Here is a 24,485-nt window from a genome sequence, read left to right on the forward strand (position 1 = left end):
TAGGCCTTGAAATACATCCACAGGTACACCTCCAATTGACTAAAATGATGTCAATTAGCCTATCAGAAGCTTCTAAAGCCATGACGACATTTTCTGGAATTTTCCAAGCTGTTTAAAGGCATTGTCAACTTAGTGTATGTGAACTTCTGACCCACTGGAATTGTGATACAGTGAAATAATCTGTCTGTAAACAATTGTTGGAAAAATTACGTGTCATGAACAAAGTAGATGTCCTAATCGAAATTTGTGGAGTGGTTGAAAAACGAGTTTTAATGACTCCAACCTAAGTGTATGTAAACCTCCGACTTCAACTGTACATTCTGTCATAGTATTACAATAGTCCCATAAAGATAGTTATAATAAAGTTAATGTTGCAGTTATTTGGTGGGCCGAATAAACACTTTTCTGCAAGTCTTTCTTTTACGGATTACTTTAAAATGACTTTAAAAATAAAAAGGCACCTCACATACTTGGCGCTATGGATGTATGCCCTAATTCTTTCATTTGGGATGCAATGAAGATGACTAACTCTGGTGCCCTTGCCAACGTTTAATTTTGACAGCCATGAGAGGGGAGCCCTCCATATGTATGATTTTGCTGCCTGGCTGGGCCTTGTCTGTTTGTGTGGGAGTGTGTTGGCAGCAGTCAGGCTAGTGGGAGGGTGGCAGGGAATGACATCATCACCGTGTGTGTGTGGTGCTGTGTGTCGTGGGTAATGTGTGTGGTGGGTACCAATTGTGTGTGTGTGTGTGTGTATACCAAGTATATGTGTGTGTCACCCTGGCACTGCACTGGCTCTCTCCTCTGTATCAGGGGACTTGGGGTGGCCTGAGTGTACTGGCTACTTGGGATCCTTCGTACATCGCTGCTGGCCGATGCTCCTCTTTTATCAAGTGACTGCAGATTAATGCAGAGTGAAGGGGCTAAAGGGCAGTGAGCCGCCAGGGACCCACAGTCACACACACACACACACACACACACATAATGCAGACACTAACATATATGCACGCGCAGATACACACACACACACACACACAGACAAGCACACACACACTTGGTACTGACAATCAGACACACACACACTCACTCATACACAGACATACACGTACGCACACACAGGCTGTACCAGAAATCACCTCAGAGCTGTCCGGTCCATCGGCCACAGTAGAGGAATGGAGCACAGTCTATTCTTAGTGTTTTCAGCTGTCGGTCCACAGGCCACTGTACTTACTGGTCTGGTCAGCCAGCTATTTAGGGTATATTCCAGGTGTCCCTTTGTCAGTCCTCTGAAAGACAGACAAGTACCTGATGTGGAACTGAGGGGTTTTTCAAGATAAGGTCTCTATATTTGGAATCTGGATGCGAAAGTGTCAACTCCTGACAGAGCAGGGTGGAATTGAACTCCCTTAAATTGGACAAATTCAGTAACTTTCCCACAAAGTCACAAGTTTATTTGCCTTTAGAACCCGTGCATAGTGAATACATGTGCGCCTACACACAGCGGATAGACAGAACGTACACACACACATACAAGCACCACACACACACACAAACAACGTGTACATGTGCAGTACACACACACACAAATGCACGTACACACACAATTCACACACACACTTTTTTGTGTGAATTATAGAGGGGAAGATACCGGATAATTGTTTCTTGGCAGGGGATAGAGAGTTTACAGTGTCTTGTTGTTTTCATTTAGAGATTAGCCTTAGGCTCCACCACAGTGTGGCGACATTTTGGAATCTCTTGTCCGAGTGATTTTGTATCAGTCTGACCCACTGGGAATGTGATAAAATAAATAAAAGCTGAAAGAAATAATTCTCTCTACTATTATTCTGAAATGTTCACATTCTTAAAATAAAGTGGTGATCCTATCTGACCTAAGACATGGAATTTGTACTAGGATTAAATGTCAGGAATTGTGAAAAAATTGAGTTTAAATGTATTTGGCTAAGCTGTATGTAAACTTCCAACTTCAACTGTATAGGCACTGATAATGGTCTGTTCATTAAACATTACCAACACATTCACCCCAAGCCTCTTTTGAAATTCATAGAGATTTCAATCCCCAACCCATGCTCATTATACTACAGTAATCCATCATAATAGTGTAAATAGCTTCTCTTTACCCCAGGTCTTTTGTACTGTTTTTACAGATCGTAAATTCACCATGGTAACAAATGAAACACCATGTTTCTTTACGCGTTCATAGGTTCTAATGTCAGCCCGAGCACAGTGGGTTTGCAGAGGCGAAAGAATATTGCTCAGAAGTCCTTTGTCAGCCCATTTACACAACACATGACTGTTGTGGGGATGAGGGGAGAGCCAACATGGCAGCCTGTCCCACCCGATGACTCAACCTGTCCTTGCTCATTAGCCTAGGATGGGTCAGGGCTGTGGGAAAAGCCTGTTAGGGTTGAGTCACTGACACACCGTCCACCCCAGACAAATCATGCATGTCAGAGGTATGTTATATTCACCGACTCGAAGAAGAAAGGAGTGCGTTGAGCAAGTAGAAAGTAGGCTCGAGAGAGTGAGAGAAAAAGGGATGGGGTACACTCTGGGTGTGTGTGCCTAAGAGAGAGCGTGAGCGTGTGATTTAAAAGTAAGCCTCACCAGTTGGCCCCTGCAAATGTCAGCCCTATGCACTTCCACACACAGGCAAGGAGTGGGTGTGCAAATTATGATTTCCATTTATTTGCAGACGAGGGTTTCCTATATTTAAACAGTTTAGGAGTTTGAGAATTAATCCCTTGAACATCTAGCCAAATATATTTGGCTAAATGACAAAGGATACGATCCTTTGGACGCGTGGCTAAGGGAAAGAGCTTGCATTGACGAAGCAGTTTACAGCACCGTTCTGACACTTAGCCTGTCTTTACACAGCCGACCTTGATGATAATCGCACCAAAGGAAATGGGGGTCAAATGTTCAAACAGCATTCACTGTATGTTCCGTTGTTTAATCAGAAATTAAACTCTCGCCTTAGATCTTTCGTGCTGGGTAGGTTTAGCCACTGTCAAAACCAAACAGAGACAAGAGGAAGCTGTTTTTCCCCTGTGCACTCAAACACAATCACAGGAGTCTGGAATTAAAGATGGTGCCCACCAAGAGAGTTAAAGTTGTCTGCCTTCTGTTCCTATTCCTTTAGGCAGAACATTAGTCAGACTTGGGAAGGGGGGGTGAGTGTTCTAAGCCTAAGGCATGATAGTGAGAAGATGGTAGTTACCATTGCTAATGCTAACTAGGGTTATTTGTGACCTTGCTAATGAGTTGGAATATACAGTGCCACTGCAGTCTGATGATTAAATAATTGACTATGGTGTGATCCTCGGGGGATATCGTTGTGCTCTTGACTGCCTCCTAATAAGCCACTGTATTGTATGGTCAGTATTTCAAGGAGTCCGCTATTGTCTATTAGCCATAGCAATAAAGCTATGTTCACTGAAGCAATGTCTGCACAACATCATAAGGTAAAATGTGGCATTGAACAAGCTTTGATCTGCGGACATTTTTACAGTGTAAAGACAACTCCATCTTAAATCTTGACAAGATCGGCTTCTAAGCCTAGCCGCACTTCCGACTTAGCTTCATTCTAATCACGGCTCACAGTTTAGCGCAGTGGAAGTTGTGAAAGCTGTAGGATGAGTTAAAAAAGTACAGATATTGCCACTTGCCACTGATGTTCAGTTCAGCGTGTTTGTAGAACAGAAGCTAGTTCTCTCAGAAGACAGAGGGGCTTTTGCCTTTGACATGGTGACATGAAGTCACTAATTTGACGATGTGCTCATATGCCCCCCCCCCCCCCTTCGCCCCCAGGATAAGTGACCTCTGCCTTGGAAAAGGACCCTCAGTTCTAATTGTGTCCAGAGGATTTTTGCTGTCTCTGAGACTCTGAAGAGAAGCTGAAGCTTTGAACCTGGAGGCCTCTAAGCGCTCGGAATCTCTGAGTGTACTGCAGTTGGGTAGACATGAAGAGAGCTGAAGCACGAGCATGGTATGCTAGTAGGCCAACCGCTCTCCAAGAATAGTTTGTAAGTCTAATTTGCAAGTCTCTCCAATTTGTAAGTCGCTCTGGATAAGAGCGTCTGCTAAATGACGTAAATGTAAATGTAAATAGTGAATAATAATGTCGAATTTTAATGTAGATGTATGTGGGCTGTTCACAACAATTCTTGAGTTTATACATGACCTTGCAACAATTACATTTTCTTGCAAATGTGCACAGTCACTTTATCTATCATAAACGATGCTGCTTGAACAGTGTATTCAATTTTACATTTTAATTCTAAGTCTTTATATAAAATTACATTAGGGCAGTTACATTTAATTGACTGTATTATGTTCTGGTAGTCACCAGCAAGATAGTCATATTTCAAACATAAAAATATTACACCAAAGCAAACTCCTCACGGAAATGATTTGTCCAGTTAACAGGTATATTGCCTTAACAACATACAGTATGGTCCTGTGTGGCATAGTTTGTTGAGCATGGCGCTTGCAACGTCAGAGACAGCTTCGATTCCCGCTGGGGCCACAGATGCGAAAATGTTTACACACACTACTGTAAGTCGTTTTTCACAAAAGTGTCCACTAAATGGTGCATATAAATAAGTCACTTGTATGCGCTTGGTTTTATCACTCCAGATATAACCCCACCAGGCCTGATGAGAGCTCTACCAGGATCTTAGTACAAAAAACACCCGTCCCTCCCTCTTCTTTCCCACTGTGCCTCCCGGCAACTCAACACGTATCTTCCTCACCCATTAGGAAAGGAACGATAGCTTCCCTTTGATTGTGATAGGCAATTATGTCTTTAGTTGTTTGGCATTTAACACAGCTGTGAGCTCCCCTCTCTTTCTGTATCTATTTATCTCTCTTTTGATCAGCCTCTCACTGTGCTGTTTTGATATGACTCAATCTCATCCTTCACCTTCTAGAGCGTGAGAATGCCAACAGCCGAGGTCTGCATGGGTCCTTGGAAGTGGAAGCTGATCGGACGGACCAATTTCTGATAGATAAAAAGTAGGAGAGCGTGACTAAAAGGAGTGACATTAACCGAGGGACGTGAGAGGATAAGCAAAAAATCCCATTTATTACCAAAAGTCATGAACGATTAAAGCATGAAATAGTAAAAGCACATTCAGATCCCTTCCACTCCCTCCCATCAATTGCATTGTCATTGGCAGACATCTTAGCTAACTTTCATTGGTTGAAACGGATAATATTGATTAGAAAACAAAATATACATGCATTATCAGAATCAATGGCTTTTGGTAGATGTGGTGAACATCAAAATGCAAGTACCACTCACTTGTGACATTATACATTAATATCCTAAATGGCTGTGTCATTTATTAGCCATCATGCCTCTCCTTGTCACTCCTTTTCATGCCAAACAAGGAGTTGGCATGATAGCACAAACAGTGAGTGTACAAAACATTACATTTCCATTACATAGACTGACCAGGTGAAGGCTATGATCCCTTATTGATACCACTTGTTAAATCTACTTCAATCAGTGTAGATGAAGGGGAGGACACAGGTTAAAGAAGGATTTTTTAAGCCTTGAGACAATTGAGACATGGATTGTTTATGTGTGCCATTCAGAGGGTGAATGGGCAAGACAACATATTTAAGTGCCTTTGAACGGGGGTATGTTAGTAGGTGCCAGGTGCACCGGTTTGAGTGTGTCAAGAACTGCAACTCCGCTGGGTTTTTTACACTCAACAATTGACTGTGTATGAAGAATGGTAGAATGGTCCACCACCCAAAGAACATCCAGCCAACTATGACACAACTGTGGGAAGCATTGGAGTCAACATGGGCCAGCATCCCTGTGGAACCCTTGACACCTTGTAGAGTCCATGCCCCAACGAATTGAGGCTGTTCTGAGGGCAAAAGGGGGTGCGACTCAATATTAGGAAGGTGTTCCTAATGTTTTGTACACTCAGTGTATGTCATATACAGTGGGGTCCATAATTATTGACACCCTTGATACAGATTTGGAAAAAAGACTGTAGAATAAATACTACAACTACAGTGCTATATTGTGTGCATTATTTTATACTAATACAATTGCTCAGAGATTTTGTTTAAAAAGAGCTCTTTGGCCACGCACACAAGTGATGGGTTTGGCGTCTAAAAACAGAAGCATATACAGAAAAGTACCTCCTGCCTACTGTAAAATATGGCGGTAGATCTTTGACGTTATGGGGCTATTTAGCTTCTACTGTTCCTAGGGCCCTTGTTAAGGTCAAATGCATCATGAACTTTACCAGAGAGGAAGAGACGAAGAGAGAGGTTTTACTGTGCCCAAAATATGTCCACGAAAATAAATAATATTTTTATGGAGGTCAATGAGAGAGTGTCGAATTTGGTCAACAAAACATTGATTTGCTAATTTGTTAAGTGAGGCTTATTTGATCGAATACAAGTTAAATAATGGTTTTGTTGTTAACGAATGCACTAATATAAGTGGACACGTGGCATTTTGGCAACTTACCCAAATATGGCTTTAAAATCGAAGTTGGGTCTGTTGTCATAGAGATAGAGGACTCATCATTGATATAACCTGTTTTAGCATGAACATTGCCATTGAGGGCGTTCATCGTTTTAAAGTATTCAACTGGGTGGGGATTCCTATGAGTGAGCAAGCGGCCAATGAAGAAGAAAGCCTCTGCTGTCACAGATGCTATAATGGCACATTTTGACATCCGTTTTGTCACCAAAGCCCCATATACTACCCACCATTGTGACCTGTACGCTCTTGTTGGCTGGCCCTCACTACATATTCGTCGCCAAACCCACTGGCTCCAGGTCATTTATAAATCACTGCTAGGCAAATCCCCTTCTTACCTTAGCTCACTGGTCACCATAGCAACACCCACCCGTAGTCTGCGCTCCAGCAGGTATATCTCACTGGTCATCCCCAAAGCCAACACCTCCTTAGGCCGCCATTCCTTCCAGTTCTCTGCTGCCATTGACTGGAACGAACTGCAAAAATCTCTGAAGCTAGAGACTCTTATCTCCCTCACTAACTATAAGCGTCAGTTGTCAGAGCAGCTTACCGATCACTGCACCTGTACACAGCCATTCTGAAATTAGCCCACCCAACTACCTCATCCCCATATTGTTATTTATTTTGCTAATTTGCACCCCAGTATCTCTATTTGCACATCATCTTTTGCACATCTATCATTCCAGTGTTAATACGAAATTGTAACTATTTTGCACTATGGCCTATTTATTGCCTTACCTCCATAACTTACTACATTCGCACACACTGTATATATATTTTCTGTTTGTATTTTTGAATTTATGTTTTGTTTACCCCATATGTAACTCTGTGTTGTTGTTTTTATCGCACTGCTTTGCTTTATCTTGGCCAGGTCGCAGTTGTAAATGAGAACTTGTTCTCAACTGGCTTACCTGGTTAAATAAAGGTGAAATAAAATAAAAATAAAAAACATACAAAGATGAGTCCTCTATCTATTTCTATGGCCTGTTATTGACACTCTTATCTGCCCTCTCATTGGCTAGAATGGTCCCACCTGAGCTCGCCTCTGAGCTCGCCTCCTACCGCCTGCCTTCCATCTTTGCGGACATGTATTTCCATTGTTAGAGCAGTCACTCAAATATTTTGTTTATACAAAAACAATCTTTGACTTTACCAAGTATGAGGATATTTTAGCCAAAAACCTTGTTGCCTCTGCCAGGAGGCTGACACTAGGCCACAAGTGGATCTTCCAGCAAGACAATAAACCGAAGCACTAATCAAATTCCACAAAAAAATCATTAAAATCAACATTTTGCATCTCAGTCTCCAGACATTTTAGAAAAAGGATCAGTGTTGTTATCCTCACAAGTGCTAGAGTATTGAAAACAGACGTGTCAAAAACAATTTACCCCTATCTTTTAGAGCTTTTTTCTATTACTTGTTAAACAAGATCTCTTTCTCTGAGCAATTGTATAAGTTTAAAATAATATAATTGTCCTTTTTTTTTTGCATTCAATATAGTATTTGTATTATTAATTTTATTGTATTTTTTGCTCATTTTTGTCAAGGGTGTTAATAATTATGGACCCCACTGTATATGATATACACAAAGTGTACAAAACATTAGGAACACCTTCCTAATATTGAGTTGCACCCCCTTTTGCCCTCAGAACAGCCTCAATTCGTTGGAGCATGGACTTACAAGGTGTCAAATGCGTTCTACAGGAATGCTAGCCCATGTTGACTCCAATGCTTCACACAGTTGTATCAAGTTGGCTGGATGTCCTTTGGTTGGTGGAAAATTCTTGATACACATGGGAAACTGTTGAGCGTGAAAAACCCAGCAACGCTGCAGTGTATGTATATTTATAATTTCATTTATATACACAAAGGGTTAAAGGTGCAGTGCTCCAATCAGTGTTGGGGTCAATTTGAATTGAAGGCACTCAATTCAGGAAGTGATTTGAATAAAAAAATCTAAAATTGAACCACTTCTGGAATAAATAGCTTCTACTTTTTTGTTTATTGAGAATTCATTAAAAATAGAGGCCCTTTTTTCAATTATTGAATGGGAATTTCAGTTTGGTTTCTGTATTGACTGCCTTCAATTCGAATTGACCCAAACCCTGGCTCCAATGGTGTTTGCACAATGATATTTATTTACATAGAAACACATGAATAATATTTAAAAATGTACTGGGAAATATTACAAAATCTCTGATTCATCAGACAACACTGGGTTAAAAAACTCGGGTCAGTTTAATGACACGTGTCTTTCTTCCAAAATCACCCGAACATAAAGAGACACAATGGACCTCAATTTTGACAACGTGAAAAAGCAATGCTAGTGTCAAACAAGACTATTTGTTTTTACCAATACTTGTAAGCTAGTAGCATAATTCACCCAAAATATAAACATGGCTTCCTTACCCTGTAAACAGTTGTTGATTTAGATGACTTGGGTATGAAGTGTAAAACATGCTAATTTGTTGACTTGACATTAATTTGACATTGGTTTTTGGACAAAAATGCTAAAGGTAGCAATTGGTGACCGCAGCCAGGTAAACAAAACCAAAGCATGGATTGCTGTCTCCAAAGACTGCTTACAGGGAAAGGAAAAACATGTATTTTGTAATTTGGTTGAACTATCCCTTTAATGTGGGTTTACCACGTAACAATACCAGACCAGTGTTTAATTAGTATTGGTATCTTTTGAAAAACTTGGAGCATTTGATTGAGACTGTCTTTAGTGACAGATGCACTTTTAGGATTGCTAAATGACTAAAAGCTAAAAAGGTAAATTTGTTCCACTGTGTCAGGGGAGCTCAATCAAGCACAGCTAAAGTTGTTTAAGGAAGAGAAGTACTATTTGAACCCAGGTCTGAACGATACAGATTATTGATACACAATACAGTCACGTAACCATTGAATTCCAGACTTACATTTGAAGTGATGCAGGTTTAGGTTGACAACAGCGCTGCTTTTCTGCACTGTCAAAATGTCACCCTTACGTCAGCGTCATAACTGAAAGACCAACCATAAGTGAATCACTATTGTTGATAGACCTCCCTGCATCTTCACAATGATAATAGGCACCCCATTTAAAAAAATTTGAGGTATATATGGAGAATGAATGAGAGCGAGGAGTGAAGGACAGGAAGTGAATGCCCTGTAAACCCTGACCTACAACCCCCTAATCAGTCAGCATAGAGGATGAACCCTGAGAAGGTGCTGTATTTGTTGCTGTTGCCCCCGTGGGCCTTGCCCCCGTCCAGTTTGATGAAGACCTCATCCCCAGCATCCAAATGAAGGATGACACTGTTGCTGGCGTAGTCATAACTCTGGTCCTGGTCTTGGGCTATGGCACTGGCCCTGACCTGGAAAAAGATACAACGTATGGGAGAGAGCGAGGGGGGGGAGAAAGAGAGAGCACAAAGGAAGGAAAGAGTAGGAGAGAGAGGGGGGAAAAGAGAGTGAAGGAGAGAGAGTGAGAGTAGGAGAGAGGGAAATAGTGTGAAGGAGGGAGTAGGAGAGAGGTAGAGAGAGAAGGAAAGAGAGTAGGAGAAAGAAGGAGAAAACAGGAGAGTGATGGAGAGAGAAAGCAAGATTTTAGCAATGACACTAAAACAAATCACATTCAATTGCACAAAAGAAGTCCTGGCTGTAGTTAGTTTTGCTGTACTTTACAGGAGTCAGAAAAGGTATCCAGTGCCAAAAACGAATAACAATAATGTGCATGTAATTCAAACACCATTTATCAACAACAAACAACGAATTAGAAATGGCAAAAGCAATGGTGGCATTGGTTTTCCAGTGACGAACATTCAATGAAAAGTAATTAACTGACTGAAGCATGTCGACCAACGGCCACACCTATTTACAACTCATGTCATTACCAAGGACTACTAGACAGTTTTGGGGGAGGGGTGGACTGATTGAATAAGAAGTCAAGTCATCAAGATGTTTGTGTAAAACTGTCCCCCACGGCAAATCCCTTGTTTTTATCCACTCTGAATAAGTCCTATGAGTCAACTGGAAAAATGTTAGCCTGAGTCAGCCAGGCTTTCAGATTGGAAGAAGTGCCCTATTTTCTCTACTAATACCCCAGATTTAGAGTCAGACCTCCAATATTTCAAGGTTGAATGCAGAAAATCAGTGTCCGATGCTCGACAGAGAGTTTCAACAGCAGCTTATGAGAAATTGCTCTTTGCTAAGAAGCTATTTTTGTTTATTTTTGACCAATCACAGTAAAGTACTTAATTGTTACCCAGAAATTATTAAATATTGAGATAGAAACGTCTGCATTGGACCTTTAAATCACAACTGCGCTAAATCGGGAGCGAAGTGCCAGAACCGCTTTCACACATTTCGAGTCAACGTCGGAAAAAAAGTGACACTGTGACTTCAAGGCCCTTTCCAACACTGAAGAACATACAAATCGTTTTTTTTTTAAAGCTAATAGCTAAGAGTTGGTGTTGCCAGATTGGAATGCTCTAAGATATGCCACACTGTAGCTTAGACTAGCTAAGTTCTCTGGACTGTTTTGCACTGTCTAATCCAACTAACCCTCCGGGGGCGAGTGTCTTGCTGCCTGTTTCAGGACGAGGACCGAAACAAAGGCATGGGGTTGTAATTAGTGCTGGCTGAACGAGGACGTAAAAAGCAAAATATCATGAGCCCTGGAGGCTCCTGGGAGATGGCTTGGTCAGAGTGACAGGACGATGACGGATGTCAGTGCATGGATGATGGGTGACATGACATGGCTGTACCCTTCGCTCCCCGTCATCAAGAATATAAACACTTATCAAGATAATCTACTGCAAGGTTCCCCAACTGGCGGCCCGCGTGCCGAATTTGTCCTGCGGGTGGTTTTACTTGGCCCCTCAAGTTTTCTGAGCAAGCAATTACACAGTACCAGTCAAAAGTTTGGACACACCTACTCATTCAAGGGTTTTTCTTTATTTTTACTATTTTCTACATTGTAGAAAGTAAAGACATCAAAACTATGAAATAACACATATGGAATCATGTAGTAACCAAAAAAGTGTTAAAAAAATCAATATATTTTATATTTGAGATTCTTCAAATAGCCACTCTTTGCCTTGATGACAGCTTCGCACACTCTTGGCATTCTCTCAACCAGCTTCATGAGGTAGTCACCTGGAATGCATTTCAATTAACAGGTGTGCCTTGTTAAAAGTTAATTTGAGCCAATCAGTTGTGTTGTGACAAGGTAGGGGTGGTATACAGAAGATAGCCCTATTTGGTAAAAGACCAAGTCCATATTATGGCAAGAACAGCTCAAATAAGCAAAGAGAAACGACAGTCCATCATTACTTTAAGACATAAAGGTCAGTCAATCTGGAAAATTTCAAGAACTTTGAAAGTTTCTTCAAGTGCAGTCGCAAAAATAATCAAGCGCTATGATGAAACTGGCCCTCATGAGGACCACCACAGGAAAGGAAGACCCAGAGTTACCTCTGCTGCAGAGGATAAGTTCATTAGAGTTAACTGCACCTCAGATTGCAGCCCAAATGAATGCTTCACAGAGTTCAAGTAACATACACATCTCAACATCAACTGTTCAGAGGAGACAGTGAATCCGGCCTTCATGGTCGAATTGCTGCAAAGAAACCACTACTAAAGGACACCAATAAGAAGAAGAGACTTGCTTGGGCCAAGAAACACGAGCAATGGACATCAGACCGGTGGAAATCTGTCCTTTGGTCTGATGAGTCCAAAGTTGAGACTTTTGGTTCCAAACGCTGTGTCTTTGTGAGACACAGAGTAGGTGAACGGATGATCTCCGCATGTGTGGTTCCCACCATGAAGCATGGAGGAGGAGGTGTGATGGTGTGGGGGTGCTTTGCTGGTGACACTGTCAATGATTTATTTAGAATTCAAGGCACACTTAACCAGCATGGCTACCACAGCATTCTGCAGCGATACGCCATCCCATCTGGTTTGTGCTTAGTGGGACTATCATTTGTTTTTCAACAGGACAATGAGGCTGTGTAAGGGCTATTTGACTGAGAAGGAGAGTGATGGAGTGCTGCATCAGATGACCTGCCCTCCACAATCACCCGACATCAACCCAATTGAGATGGTTTGGGATGAGTTGGACCGCAGAGTGAAGGAAAAGCAGTCAACAAGTGCTCAGCATATGTGGGTACTCCTTCAAGACTGTTGGAAAAGCATTCCTCATGAAACTGATTGAGAGAACGCCAAGAGTGTGCAAAGCTGTCATCAAGGCAAAGGGTGGCTATTTGAAGAATCTCGAATCTAAATAAACACTTTTTTTGGTTACTACATGATTCCATATGTGTTATTTCATAGTTTTGATGTCTTCACTATTATTCTACAATGTAGAAAATAGTAAAAGAAAAGTAAAGAAAAACCCTTGAATGAGTAGGTGTGTCCAAACTTTTGACTGGTACTGTAATGTTTTTTTCATGGTAGGACGTAAAAGACTGTAAAAACACCAGGAAATCAGCTCAAAGTTATTTTGATTTTGGAAATCTGTTCCAAAGTATTCCCACACATAATAGACATGTGATCATAAACAAATGTAAGCAAGGTTTGAAATGATTATGATTTAGTCAAATATTATATCTGGGCTTCTTGAGGTCAACTTGCAGACTACAAATTATTTGTAATTATGTTCCAGCCTGCCGACCATCCGCTAAAGAAAAAATCAGCCCGCGGCAGAATCTAGTTGATGATCCCTGATCTATAGTACTGTATTATGATAAGGTTTGTATAATATAATAGGCTCCTTACGATATTTTCCAAGTGAAGTAAACCTATTGGAACAGTAGTCAGCAAGTTTGCCTATGGGCTGGGAGACCAAGGTTCGTTGCACTGTCGGTGTCCACTACAATGTATTTATGTTCTTCACAATAATTAATAATCATAAGGACTCTGGCAACAGCAGTAACAAATAATTACACAATTAATGATACATTGTAAAAGTATGACAATTACATAAGAACTATTGGCTTAGCTATAAAAATAAAAAATAAATCACATTGTAAAATAATAATATGCCATTTAGCAGACGCTTTTATCCAAAGCGACTTACAGTCATGCGTGCATACATTTTTGTGTATGGGTGGTCCCGGGGATCGAACCCACTACCTTGGCGTTACATGCGCCGTGCTCTACCAGTTGAGCTACAGAGGACCACAATTAGTATCACAATTACATAAGAACTATTGGCCTAGCTATATACAGTAGGGGGAAAAAGTATTTAGTCAGCCACCAATTGTGCAAGTTCTCCCACTTAAAAAGATGAGAGAGGCCTGTAATTTTCATCATAGGTACACGTCAACTATGACAGACAAAATTAGATTTTTTTTTCCAGAAAATCACATTGTAGGATTTTTAATTAATTTATTTGCAAATGATGGTGGAAAATAAGTATTTGGTCAATAACAAAAGTTTCTCAATACTTTGTTATATACCCTTTGTTGGCAAAGACACATGTCAAACTTTTTCTGTAAGTCTTCACAAGGTTTTCACACACTGTTGCTGGTATTTTGGCCCATTCCTCCATGCAGATCTCCTCTAGAGCAGTGATGTTTTGGGGCTGTCGCTGGGCAACACGGACTTTCAACTCCCTCCAAAGATTTTCTATGGGGTTGAGATCTGGAGACTGGCTAGGCCACTCCAGGACCTTGAAATGCTTCTTACGAAGCCACTCCTTCGTTGCCCGGGCGGTGTGTTTGGGATCATTGTCATGCTGAAAGACCCAGCCACGTTTCATCTTCAATGCCCTTGCTGATGGAAGGAGGTTTTCACTCAAAATCTCACGATACATGGCCCCATTCATTCTTTCCTTTACACGGATCAGTCGTCCTGGTCCCTTTGCAGAAAAACAGCCCCAAAGCATGATGTTTCCACCCCCATGCTTCACAGTAGGTATGGTGTTCTTTGGATGCAACTCAGCATTCTTTGTCCTCCAAACACGACGAGTTGAGTTTTTACCAAAAAGTTATATTTTGGTTTCATCTGACCATATGACATTCTCCCAATCCTCTTCTGGATCATCCAAATGCACTCTAGCAAACTTCAGACGGGCCTGGACATGTACTGGCTTAAGCAGGGGGACACGTCTGGCACTGCATGATTTGAGTCCCTGGCGGCGTAGTGTGTTACTGATGGTAGGCTTTGTTACTTTGGTCCCAGCTCTCTGCAGGTCATTCACTAGGTCCCCCCATGTGGTTCTGAGATTTCTGCTCACCGTTCTTGTGATCATTTTGACCCCACGGGGTGAGATCTTGCGTGGAGCCCCAGATCGAGGGAGATTATCAGTGGTCTTGTATGTCTTCCATTTCCTAATAATTGCTCCCACAGTTGATTTCTTCAAACCAAGCTGCTTACCTATTGCAGATTCAGTCTTCCCAGCCTGGTGCAGGTCTACAATTTTGTTTCTGGTGTCCTTTGACAGCTCTTTGGTCTTGGCCATAGTGGAGTTTGGAGTGTGACTGTTTGAGGTTGTGGACAGGTGTCTTTTATACTGATAACAAGTTCAAACAGGTGCCATTAATACAGGTAATGAGTGGAGGACAGAGGAGCCTCTTAAAGAAGAAGTTACAGGTCTGTGAGAGCCATAAATCTTCCTTGTTTGTAGGTGACCAAATACTTATTTTCCACCATAATTTGCAAATAAATTCATGAAAAATCCTACAATGTGATTTTCAGTGTACCAATGATGAAAATTACAGGCCTCTCTCATCTTTTTAAGTGGGAGAACTTGCACAATTGGTGGCTGACTAAATACTTTTTTCCCCACTGTAAAACAAAACAAAAATCTGTCGGTGTGCCCTTGAGCAAGGCACTTAACCCTACTTTTTCCTGTAAATCGCTCTGGATATGAGCGTCTGCTAAGTTACTAAAATGTAATGTTCATCTATAATGTAAAGTGTGTCCTATGAAGCTTATGGTGGACTGCATCGTGAAGGTTTCCCTCTGTGTCAGTTACATTTACACTGTCAATGTTTGTCATATGTCTGTCATATGTCTGCACTCAGAGCAATAAAAACAGAACACCATCAAGTAACTCATGCAAGCAGTAAAATCTGATTTTAAAAAAGGATAAAACTACACCATATGGAACAGGGCGGACTGTGAAGAGACACATACGCTAACACACACACTCTACACACACGTATATACAGTGAGGGAAAAAAGTATTTGATCCCCTGCTGATTTTGTACGTTTGCCCACTGACAAAGAAATGATCAGTCTATAATCTTAATGGTAGGTTTATTTGAACAGTGAGAGACAGAATAACAAAACAAAAAATCCAGAAAAACTCATTCTAATGAGGGAAATAAGTATTTGACCCCCTCTCAATCAGAAAGATTTCTGGCTCCCAGGTGTCTTTTATACAGGTAACGAGCTGAGATTAGCTTGTTACCAGTATAAAAGACACCTGTCCACAGAAGCAATCCATCAATCAGATTCCAAACTCTCCACCATGGCCAAGACCAAAGAGCTCTCCAAGGATGTCAGGGACAAGATTGTAGACCTACACAAGGCTGGAATGGGCTACATTACCATCGTCAAGCAGCTTGGTGAGAAGGTGACAATAGTTGGTGCGATTATTCGCAAATGGAAGAAACACAAAAGAACTGTCAATCTCCCTCGGCCTGGGGCTCCATGCAAGATCTCACCTCGTGGAGTTGCAATGATCATGAGAACGGTGAGCCCAGAACTACACGGGAGGATCTTGTCAATGATCTCAAGACAGCTGGGACCATAGTCACCAAGAAAACAATTGGTAACACACTACGCCGTGAAGGACTGAAATCCTGCAGCGCCCACAAGGTCCCCCTGCTCAAGAAAGCACATATACATGCCCGTCTGAAATTTGCCAATGAACATCTGAATGATTCAGAGGAGAACTGGGTGAAAGTGTTGTGGTCAGATGAGACCAAAATCGAGCTCTTTGGCATCAACTCAACTCGCCGTGTTTGGAGGAGGAGGAATGCTGCCTATGACCCCAAGGACACCATCCCCACCGTCAAACATGGAGGTGGAAACATTATGCTTTGGGGGTGTTTTTCTGCTAACGGGACAGGACAACTAAACCGCATCAAAGGGACGATGGACGGGGCCATGTACCGTCAAATCTTGGGTGAGAACCTCCTTCCCTCAGCCAGGGCATTGAAAATGGGTCGTGGATGGGTATTCCAGCATGACAGTGACCCAAAACACACGGCCAAGGCAACAAAGGAGTGGCTCAAGAAGAAGCACATTAAGGTCCTGGAGTGGCCTAGCCAGTCTCCAGACCTTAATCCTATAGAAAATCTGTGGAGGGAGCAAAAGGTTCGAGTTGCCAAACGTCAGCCTCGAAACCTTAATGACTTGGAGAAGATCTGCAAAGAGGAGTGGGACAAAATCCCTCCTGAGATGTGTGCAAACCTGGTGGCCAACTACAAGAAACGTCTGACCTCTGTTAATGCCAACAAGGGTTTTGCCACCAAGTACTAAGTCATGTTTTGCAGAAGGGTTCAAATACTTATTCCCCTCATTAAAATGCTAATCAATTTATAACATTTTTGACATGCGTTTTTCTGGATTTTTTTGTTGTTATTCTGTCTCTCACTGTTCAAATAAACCTACCATTAAAATTATAGACTAATCATTTCTTTGTCAGTGGGCAAACGTACAAAATCAGCAGGGGATCAAATACTTTTTTCCCTCACTGTATATATTTTGTATTGTAGATATGTTGTAATAGTGTGTAATAATGTGTTGTGAAGTGTAATGTTTTAACTGTATGTAAATTGCCTTAATATTGCTGAACCCCAGAAAGGGGATCCATAATAAAATACAAATACAAAACAATCATCCAAAAGCCAATATTCAATATCTACTAGCCTACACATTGAACAGGTTGATAAACAACATAGCAGTTATGCACACTGGCAATGCATAATTGATTATGATCTGTTTTAACTGAACTATGTCCAGGGGCTGTATTTTAGTGTGTGTGTGTGTGTGTGTGTGTGTGTGTGTGTGTGTGTGTGTGTGTGTGTGTGTTGAACTGAGATGTCTCTATCCTGTTGACATGTCTCAGCAAGCATCATTCGATGATAATCATGTTCCTACAGCTCTGGGGTAAAGTTTAAGATTAGCTGATGTAGGATCAGCTTCCCCTCCCCCAATCCTTACCTTAAACATTAGTGGGGGAATAGCAACTGGCCCAAGATCAGCGTCTAGGGTCAACTTCACCCTATACTCCATTCCTACAGTACATAAAGATACACAAGCTCTCGTTGACAGTTTCCCACCTACTAGTGATTAACGTACCATGTCCCTGCCAGCCCATGATCATGACACCCATGTATCTCAATTCATCATATTAGGCACTGAGACCCCATTAAATTGCAAGCAAATGCGAGGCCTGTGTTCAGAATGTAATCCCACCGCGGTTCGGATAGGGATAATGAAAGGTGCGAGCAATTTTGTTAGGCTACATTGTATCGTTGTTTTTTTTGCAGAGCTCACTGGTGAGCAAGTCGATACATGGTTTAATTTCACTTCACCTTGAGAACCACACGTTTTCTAAGTTTAGTACTGTGTCCACAAATTGTTCTGGTGTTCCTAAATTCTGTACGATATGCTATACTTAAGATTTAGGAAGCAGTTCTAACAATTGGAATCACCTTCACAATTATTTCATAAATGAAATGTATTTTCTGAAGGTTTGTATAAAAAATGAAGTGTAGGCTACATTACATGTAATTGGAGTGCTATATATATTTTCGCATGAACTGTTTTGCATTTTCCTTCATCCTGTTGACCGTCATGATTCAAATACATTGATTCAAAGACATTTAATTCAATGCATTATCTTATTTCGGAATGAACATGACGATATTTTCTGCCATCTTTGCCGCAAGATTGCAATAACTATTTACCTATTGTGGACTAAACTGTTGGCATATATTCTGCACAGGTTTATTGCATATTATGATGAGTGTGCATGTGCTAGTTGAGATGCTAGGCGCAGTGCCCAGCTGGTGGTGCTGAAATAGCAAGGCTGCACTGCTGTTTTCTTTGCACTGACTCGCTTAACTGTCCGCGGTCCTGAAACCATATGGGTGCTGTTTTAAGGGTTACCACAGGTTACTGAAAAGCATGAGCTGGCGCACACCCCAAAAAGTTAGTAGACGTGCTGGCTAACGGCACATAAATTGTACTCTCTATAAATTACTGGGAGCTTATATAGGCTATAGATAAGAGTGTAGGAATCTCTTTATTTTTTATAGTCTATGGTTACAACAGGCTAACATCAGTATTATGGGGGCTTCTCCCTATAATTAGCTTACAACATGTCAAAGTTGAAGTTCATTGCGGTTGTATTTCCCATTATTATATTATCTTGCTGCTTCGGAAACATTTTAGTGAGGACTAGGCCTGTATTACAAGTTGAGCAAACCGAGAGTGACATTTTCGCCAACTAACATGAACTTTCATTTGATCATGCTGTTTTCATTTACATTTTAGTCATTTAGCAGACACTCTTATCCAGAGCGATTTACAGTTAGTGAGTGCATACATTTTTCATACTGTGTATGTAATATAACAGTTACATTCAAAATGTGTTTTGTGGATTTAAACAGATGTTGCGCTCAGGTTTTAACTGTGATGAAACACAAATGTAAGCCTATAGGCTAGATAGCCTATGTGGCCTAACAATTGTCTTCTGGAAATGTGTCCTTTAAACGATGTATGGCTTATCGGCCACAGTGGCCTATGAACACAATTCTAACAGGTTATAAGCCTAGATAAAACAAAGCAATTATCACAACATACAGCAGGTTGTAATATGGCTTTTTTCCTGGCTTGGCTCCCCTAGTGATTTTACCCACGCACCGCTACTGCCTTCAAAATGCTGGGCTCACGGTTTTTCGAATGACGTATTCACTGCAGTTTACAGGCTAGAGTTTTGTACTCACTTGAAAACAAAAATAAAATTCATTATTGCATTGTATTGTTGGATCGAGAGGATACTTGTCCTGTCCCTAAAAACGTATGCCTAATCAATAGGGGATCTTTGTCGGGGTCCGGAAGCGCAGCCTGGAGAGTGCAGCCTGGAGAGCGCACACAGTGCACCTGTCATTTGATAATCAGATGGGGTTTTTCTTCTTGCGACCAGATTATCTGCAGTAGGCCTGGTCTATGTAGGCCTACTGTTTCAAAAAGATCTAGCAAAATAGCCTATCAGAAAAAACATGTAGCCTACGGGATAATGGCTACCCGGACTATTTGCACCCCCACCCAATCTTTTTACGCTGCTGCTACTCTGTTATTTATTTATGCATAGTCACTTTAACTCTACCCACATGTACATATTACCTCACCACCTCAACCAGCCGGTGCCCCCGCACATTGACTCTGCACCGGTACCCCCCTGTATATATAGCCTCCCTACTGTTATTTTATTTTACTTCTGCTCTTTTTTCTCAACACTTTTTTGTTGTTGTTTTGTTTTACTTTTTTATTAAGAAATAAATGCATTGTTGGTTAACGGCTGTAAGTAAGCATTTCACGGTAATGTCTACACCTGTTGTATTCGGCGCATGTGGCAAATACAATTTGATTTGATTTGATAATGTGAAGACACAATATATGAAATGAATTGAAAGGGAACGTCTGAAGGGGAGAGAGAGACGGTTATGGTGCGATAGTGATGATGAAGACGACATTAAAGACAGAAATGATATGCCACCTGTCCTGTAGCCTATAAATGGGGTCGGAGTGTGAGCACACTTCTGACTATTTCATGTGCATGTCCACATGAATCATTTTAATCATGCCTACTGTAATCAGCCCCTCGTAGATTATAGCGAATGTCTTACACCCTCACACCTACCAGTCTGTTTGAGTTATAATTCCACTCCTTGTCACTCCTTGTCATGCTAAACATATTGTGCAACATATAAGCAATGGAATGTTAGCAAAACAAGTTCTGAATTTCACACTACACCAGGGTTAGGGTCAATTTGAATAGAAGTCAGTCAATTAAGGAAGTTATTTGAATAAAAAATTATAAAGTGGAAAAACATATACTTAAATAAATAGCTTCCCCTTTTCCGTTTGTTGAAAAGTCATTGAAAATGGATGCCCTTTTTGCCTCTTTCATGGATGCCCTGCATTGACTGACTTTTGTAATTGTCAGAGAAATCAAGTGTGCCACTGTATTTTCAGAGAGAAAAGAGGGAAAAGGCAAGTAAAAAAAAGAGTAGGCCTAAAAGTAAAAGAGTTAAAGTGTGACAGTTTCACCCACCAGACCGTTCTTCAGCAGGTCCGCCCACATGCTGGTGCCGTCCCCTCCCCTCATCAGCACATTGTAGATGAAGAAGTAGGTTCCGGGGATCTTGCACGTGAACTTGCCAAGCGAGCCGTCATAGTTATCCCCCAGGTTGGTGACCACGTCGTCAAACTTCAGGACCTCGTAGCCCTCCTGGGGGTTCCGGAGTCCCGCGGAGAAAGCCACCCGTGGCGTGGTGCTGTAGGTGGCCGTGGCGATGGCTCCTTGGCCCCCCAGACCCAGTATCCCCGTCTTCAAAGCGTCTCCTCCGTCCCCTGGGGGTCCTTTGGGCCCCGGTGGACCGGGCTCTCCGGGGGGTCCCGGGGGTCCGGGTTTCCCGGGGCGACCGGGCTTGCCCTGTGGACCGTGGCTGCCATAGGTGGGCAGCGGTGGGCCGATGCTGTGGTCGCTCAGCTCCTCAGCCTCTGCTTCCGCCTGGAGGCCTGTGGTGGAGGTAGCTTTCCCCGTGCCCCCTGAGTCCAGATACGGGTCGCACACCATGCGGCAGGTGCCTAGCATCTCAAAGTGGCTGGCATCATCTGCGCCCACTGAGCTGACCAGCACGGGGATGAGGACCACCAGCACCAGGACCAGCATGACCCCCACGGCGGCCGCCACCAGGGTCTTCCTCCCAATGCTGAGCCGCGGAAGGGGCTGCGCTGCCAGCGTGGAGCTCTCCGGGGCGGGAATGGTGGCTGCTGGGTAGTGGGCCGCCGTCCACCTGCGAGACCAAGGATGCGCTTAGGATTCCCGGGAGAGACGCAAGACAGCGCGTGTGTGAGTGCGCAGAGGGAGAAGAGGAGGACGAGAGTGAAAAATTGAGTGGGACGGGGTAGACAGAGATCAAAATGAGAGGGAGAAGAGAGAGCAGGATGGAGAAAGATAGACAGAGGAAGACAGAGATAAAAAGAACAGGAAGCAAGCAGAAGAGAGGGAGCAAAATGCGCTCACACTCACCGCTGACTCAAATGTATATGACTCAGGGTTGGGGGAAAACAAGAGGTGGGGGCTCGTGCCTGAGAGAGAGAGAGACAGAGAGAGACAGAGAGAGAGAGAGAGAGAGAGAGAGAAAGAGAGAGAGAGAGAGAGAGAGAGAGAGAGAGAGAGAGAGAGAGAGAGAGAGAGAGAGAGAGAGGGAGAGAGAGAGAGAGAGAGAGAGAGAGAGAGAGAGAGAGAGAGAGAGGGGCTTCCCTGAGGTGAGAGGATTGAAAAACACAGACACTTATTTTTCCTCCAAACAAATAAAACACCTATTCGTCTGTACATATCTTGGGGTCACTTTGCTTCTTTGAAATATAAACTACAACACACTATCACAGTTTATTTTAAAATAGACACAAATTACTTCTTCAAAATTCGTGACAGGCACACCAGTATTACACAACTTTTATGACAACGCATTTCATGTGTATTAAACGATTTTCTTTCTTCATAACGCATTCGTGTACATTACACAAATTCCAATTTGTTGTGGCTAACATTAGCTAGGCTAGCTAGGTGGCTAATGTTAGCTAGGCTAGGGGTTAAGGTTAGGGGTTAAGGTTAGGTTTAGGGGTTAGGGGTTAAGGTTAGGTTTAGGGGTTAGGGGTTAAGGTTAGGTTTAGGTTTACGGGTTAGGGTTTAAGGTTAGGGTTAGGTTTAGGGGTTAGGGGTTAAGGTTAGGTAACATGCTAGCTAAGTAGTTAAAGGGTTAAGCCAAGGTTAGGGTTAAGGTTAGGAGTTAGGTTAAAGGGTTAAGGTTAGGTTAGGGTTAGGAGAAGGGTTAGCTAACAATTTAAGCAGTTGCAAAGTAGCGAAAAGTAGTTGCAAAGTTGCTAATTAGGAATAATGCTAAAGTTGTCCTTGATGAGATTGGAACACGCAACATTTGGGTTACTACACTTTCTGTTATACGCCCACCCATCCTCCCTATCCAATCGTTTCTGTAACCTACTGTCTTTAGCTGTGATTGAAATGCACTGTATACAAAATTGTGTACTGCGCACAAAGAAATACACTTTTTTGTGTGCCTGTCACGAATTTCCAAGAAGCAATTTGTGTCTATTTCACAATAATCTGTGATACTTGGTTGTAAAACTGATATACTCTCGGGGGCAGCAGGAAGTGCATCTGTGTAAATATTAAAGATGCACTATGCAGAAATCACTCCACCATCTCTTGATCGGTGGTTAGGCTATTAGCTGGCCAAAATTAGGCTACATGAAAAGTGCAATACTGTAATATAACCGTGGGTTTTCAGTGAATTTATGTCAATCATGATGCTCATTTGCATTTCCTGCGGCGGAAAATTCTCAGCGACAACAGAGTGATCAGATTTAGATCAACATCTGTAGGACTTAACTTAAAAAGGCTTCAAAGTTACTGTATCCTTAACTTTTGCCTTAGTAGAGTATAGGGGTGCTATTGAGCCAAAATGGGTAAATGGATAGAAATATTTTCCAGAAATTACTTTGTTGAACAGAAAGGGGTACACCTCCACCCACCCATGAGCAAAAGTATATTGTTTGCCAAAAACTAAGGATTTGTGTGGTGTTCATTAGATAAGAAAAAAAAAAGCCAAAATTGGATGCAAACAATTGGCTTCCATACCGGATCTTAAACAGCAGGTCTAGTTTCTTGGCCATTTATTATTAACATGCTGTCCTTTGTGTAAAACGTTTAGTGTAAAGTTTTAAAAAACATGTGCGTTTAATAAAAAATAAAAAAATAAATTTATTTCTCCCTATATAGGCTAATTAGATATTGAAGTGATTCCAGACATCTCTGTTTGGGTCCAAACCTAGCTGAGATCAGTCAGTCTCCAAACCATTACCTTTTCCATACAACAACATCCTGACCTCTACACAGAACTCTTCAGTGATCCTCAGTGGTGTATTCCTATTACAATGTGAGTTCTGCTTTGATGAAGTGGGTCTCTCAATCAAATGTATAGAATATAAGCATGTCTCTTGGAGCTAGGAGCACTGTGTCACCAACCGGAGGGTGTTTGAGATGTCAGACAGAGCAAAGCCAGTGGAGAGTTACTCAATAATGCTGTTATGGCCTCCGACAGTATAGCTTCATAAATGCAGGGGGCATAGCAAAGATGATTCCTCTTTCTCCTATTGGAACCTGACATCATGAAATGTTTGTAACGGTTGTAATGGTGTGTGTGTGTGTGCGTACGTGCGTGTGTGTGTTGTTATTAATTAATAAATTACAAAAGGTTTAGATGAAACTGTGATGGTGTTTTGTGTTGCACAGATAATACATGATCAAATGTATCTTATGTACAAAAGAGGTCAAGGAGGAAAAGGGTGATATTATGGCCTAGTTCACTAAATTCCTTACAGTCACTTTTTGGTTAAACGTATAGACATTTAAATACAGCAAAATGTGCTCTCAAACAAGTTGTATATCTTGCTACATTAGACAAGGACTCCCCCTAGTGGTCAAATGTATACTAGATTTAGGTGTGTTACTGCTTGGCACTGCTCACAGACATGTATAAAATTTAAGGACAAAAAGAGGACATCAACGTCTTGATATCTTGCCTTCTAATACATTAGACCATTTTTTTTTGCCCAAAAATATTGGCAGATCACCAAGTATATAAGGGCAAGGGGTCGATTTGGAATGGGCATTAGACAGAATTATTCCGTCTACCATTGA

The 24,485-nt window shown here is 41.8% G+C and overlaps 1 protein-coding gene across 1 annotated transcript; it reads right to left on the reverse strand.

Moving 5' to 3' along the window:
- Nucleotides 1-8,289: 8,289 nt before the first annotated feature.
- On the reverse strand, nt 8,290-21,721 carry LOC121582247 (C1q-related factor-like). The gene is made up of 2 exons (XM_041897924.1): nt 20,811-21,721; nt 8,290-9,885 (listed from the first exon to the last, which is right to left on the reverse strand). Exons 1-2 carry the CDS (start codon nt 21,429-21,431, stop codon nt 9,706-9,708), a joined length of 801 nt encoding a protein of 266 aa, XP_041753858.1. The 5' UTR covers nt 21,432-21,721; the 3' UTR covers nt 8,290-9,705.
- Between the last annotated feature and the right edge of the window lie 2,764 nt (nt 21,722-24,485).

The sequence above is a fragment of the Coregonus clupeaformis genome, chromosome 1 (genome assembly GCF_020615455.1).
Source record: "Coregonus clupeaformis isolate EN_2021a chromosome 1, ASM2061545v1, whole genome shotgun sequence".
Lineage (NCBI taxonomy): Eukaryota > Metazoa > Chordata > Actinopteri > Salmoniformes > Salmonidae > Coregonus > Coregonus clupeaformis.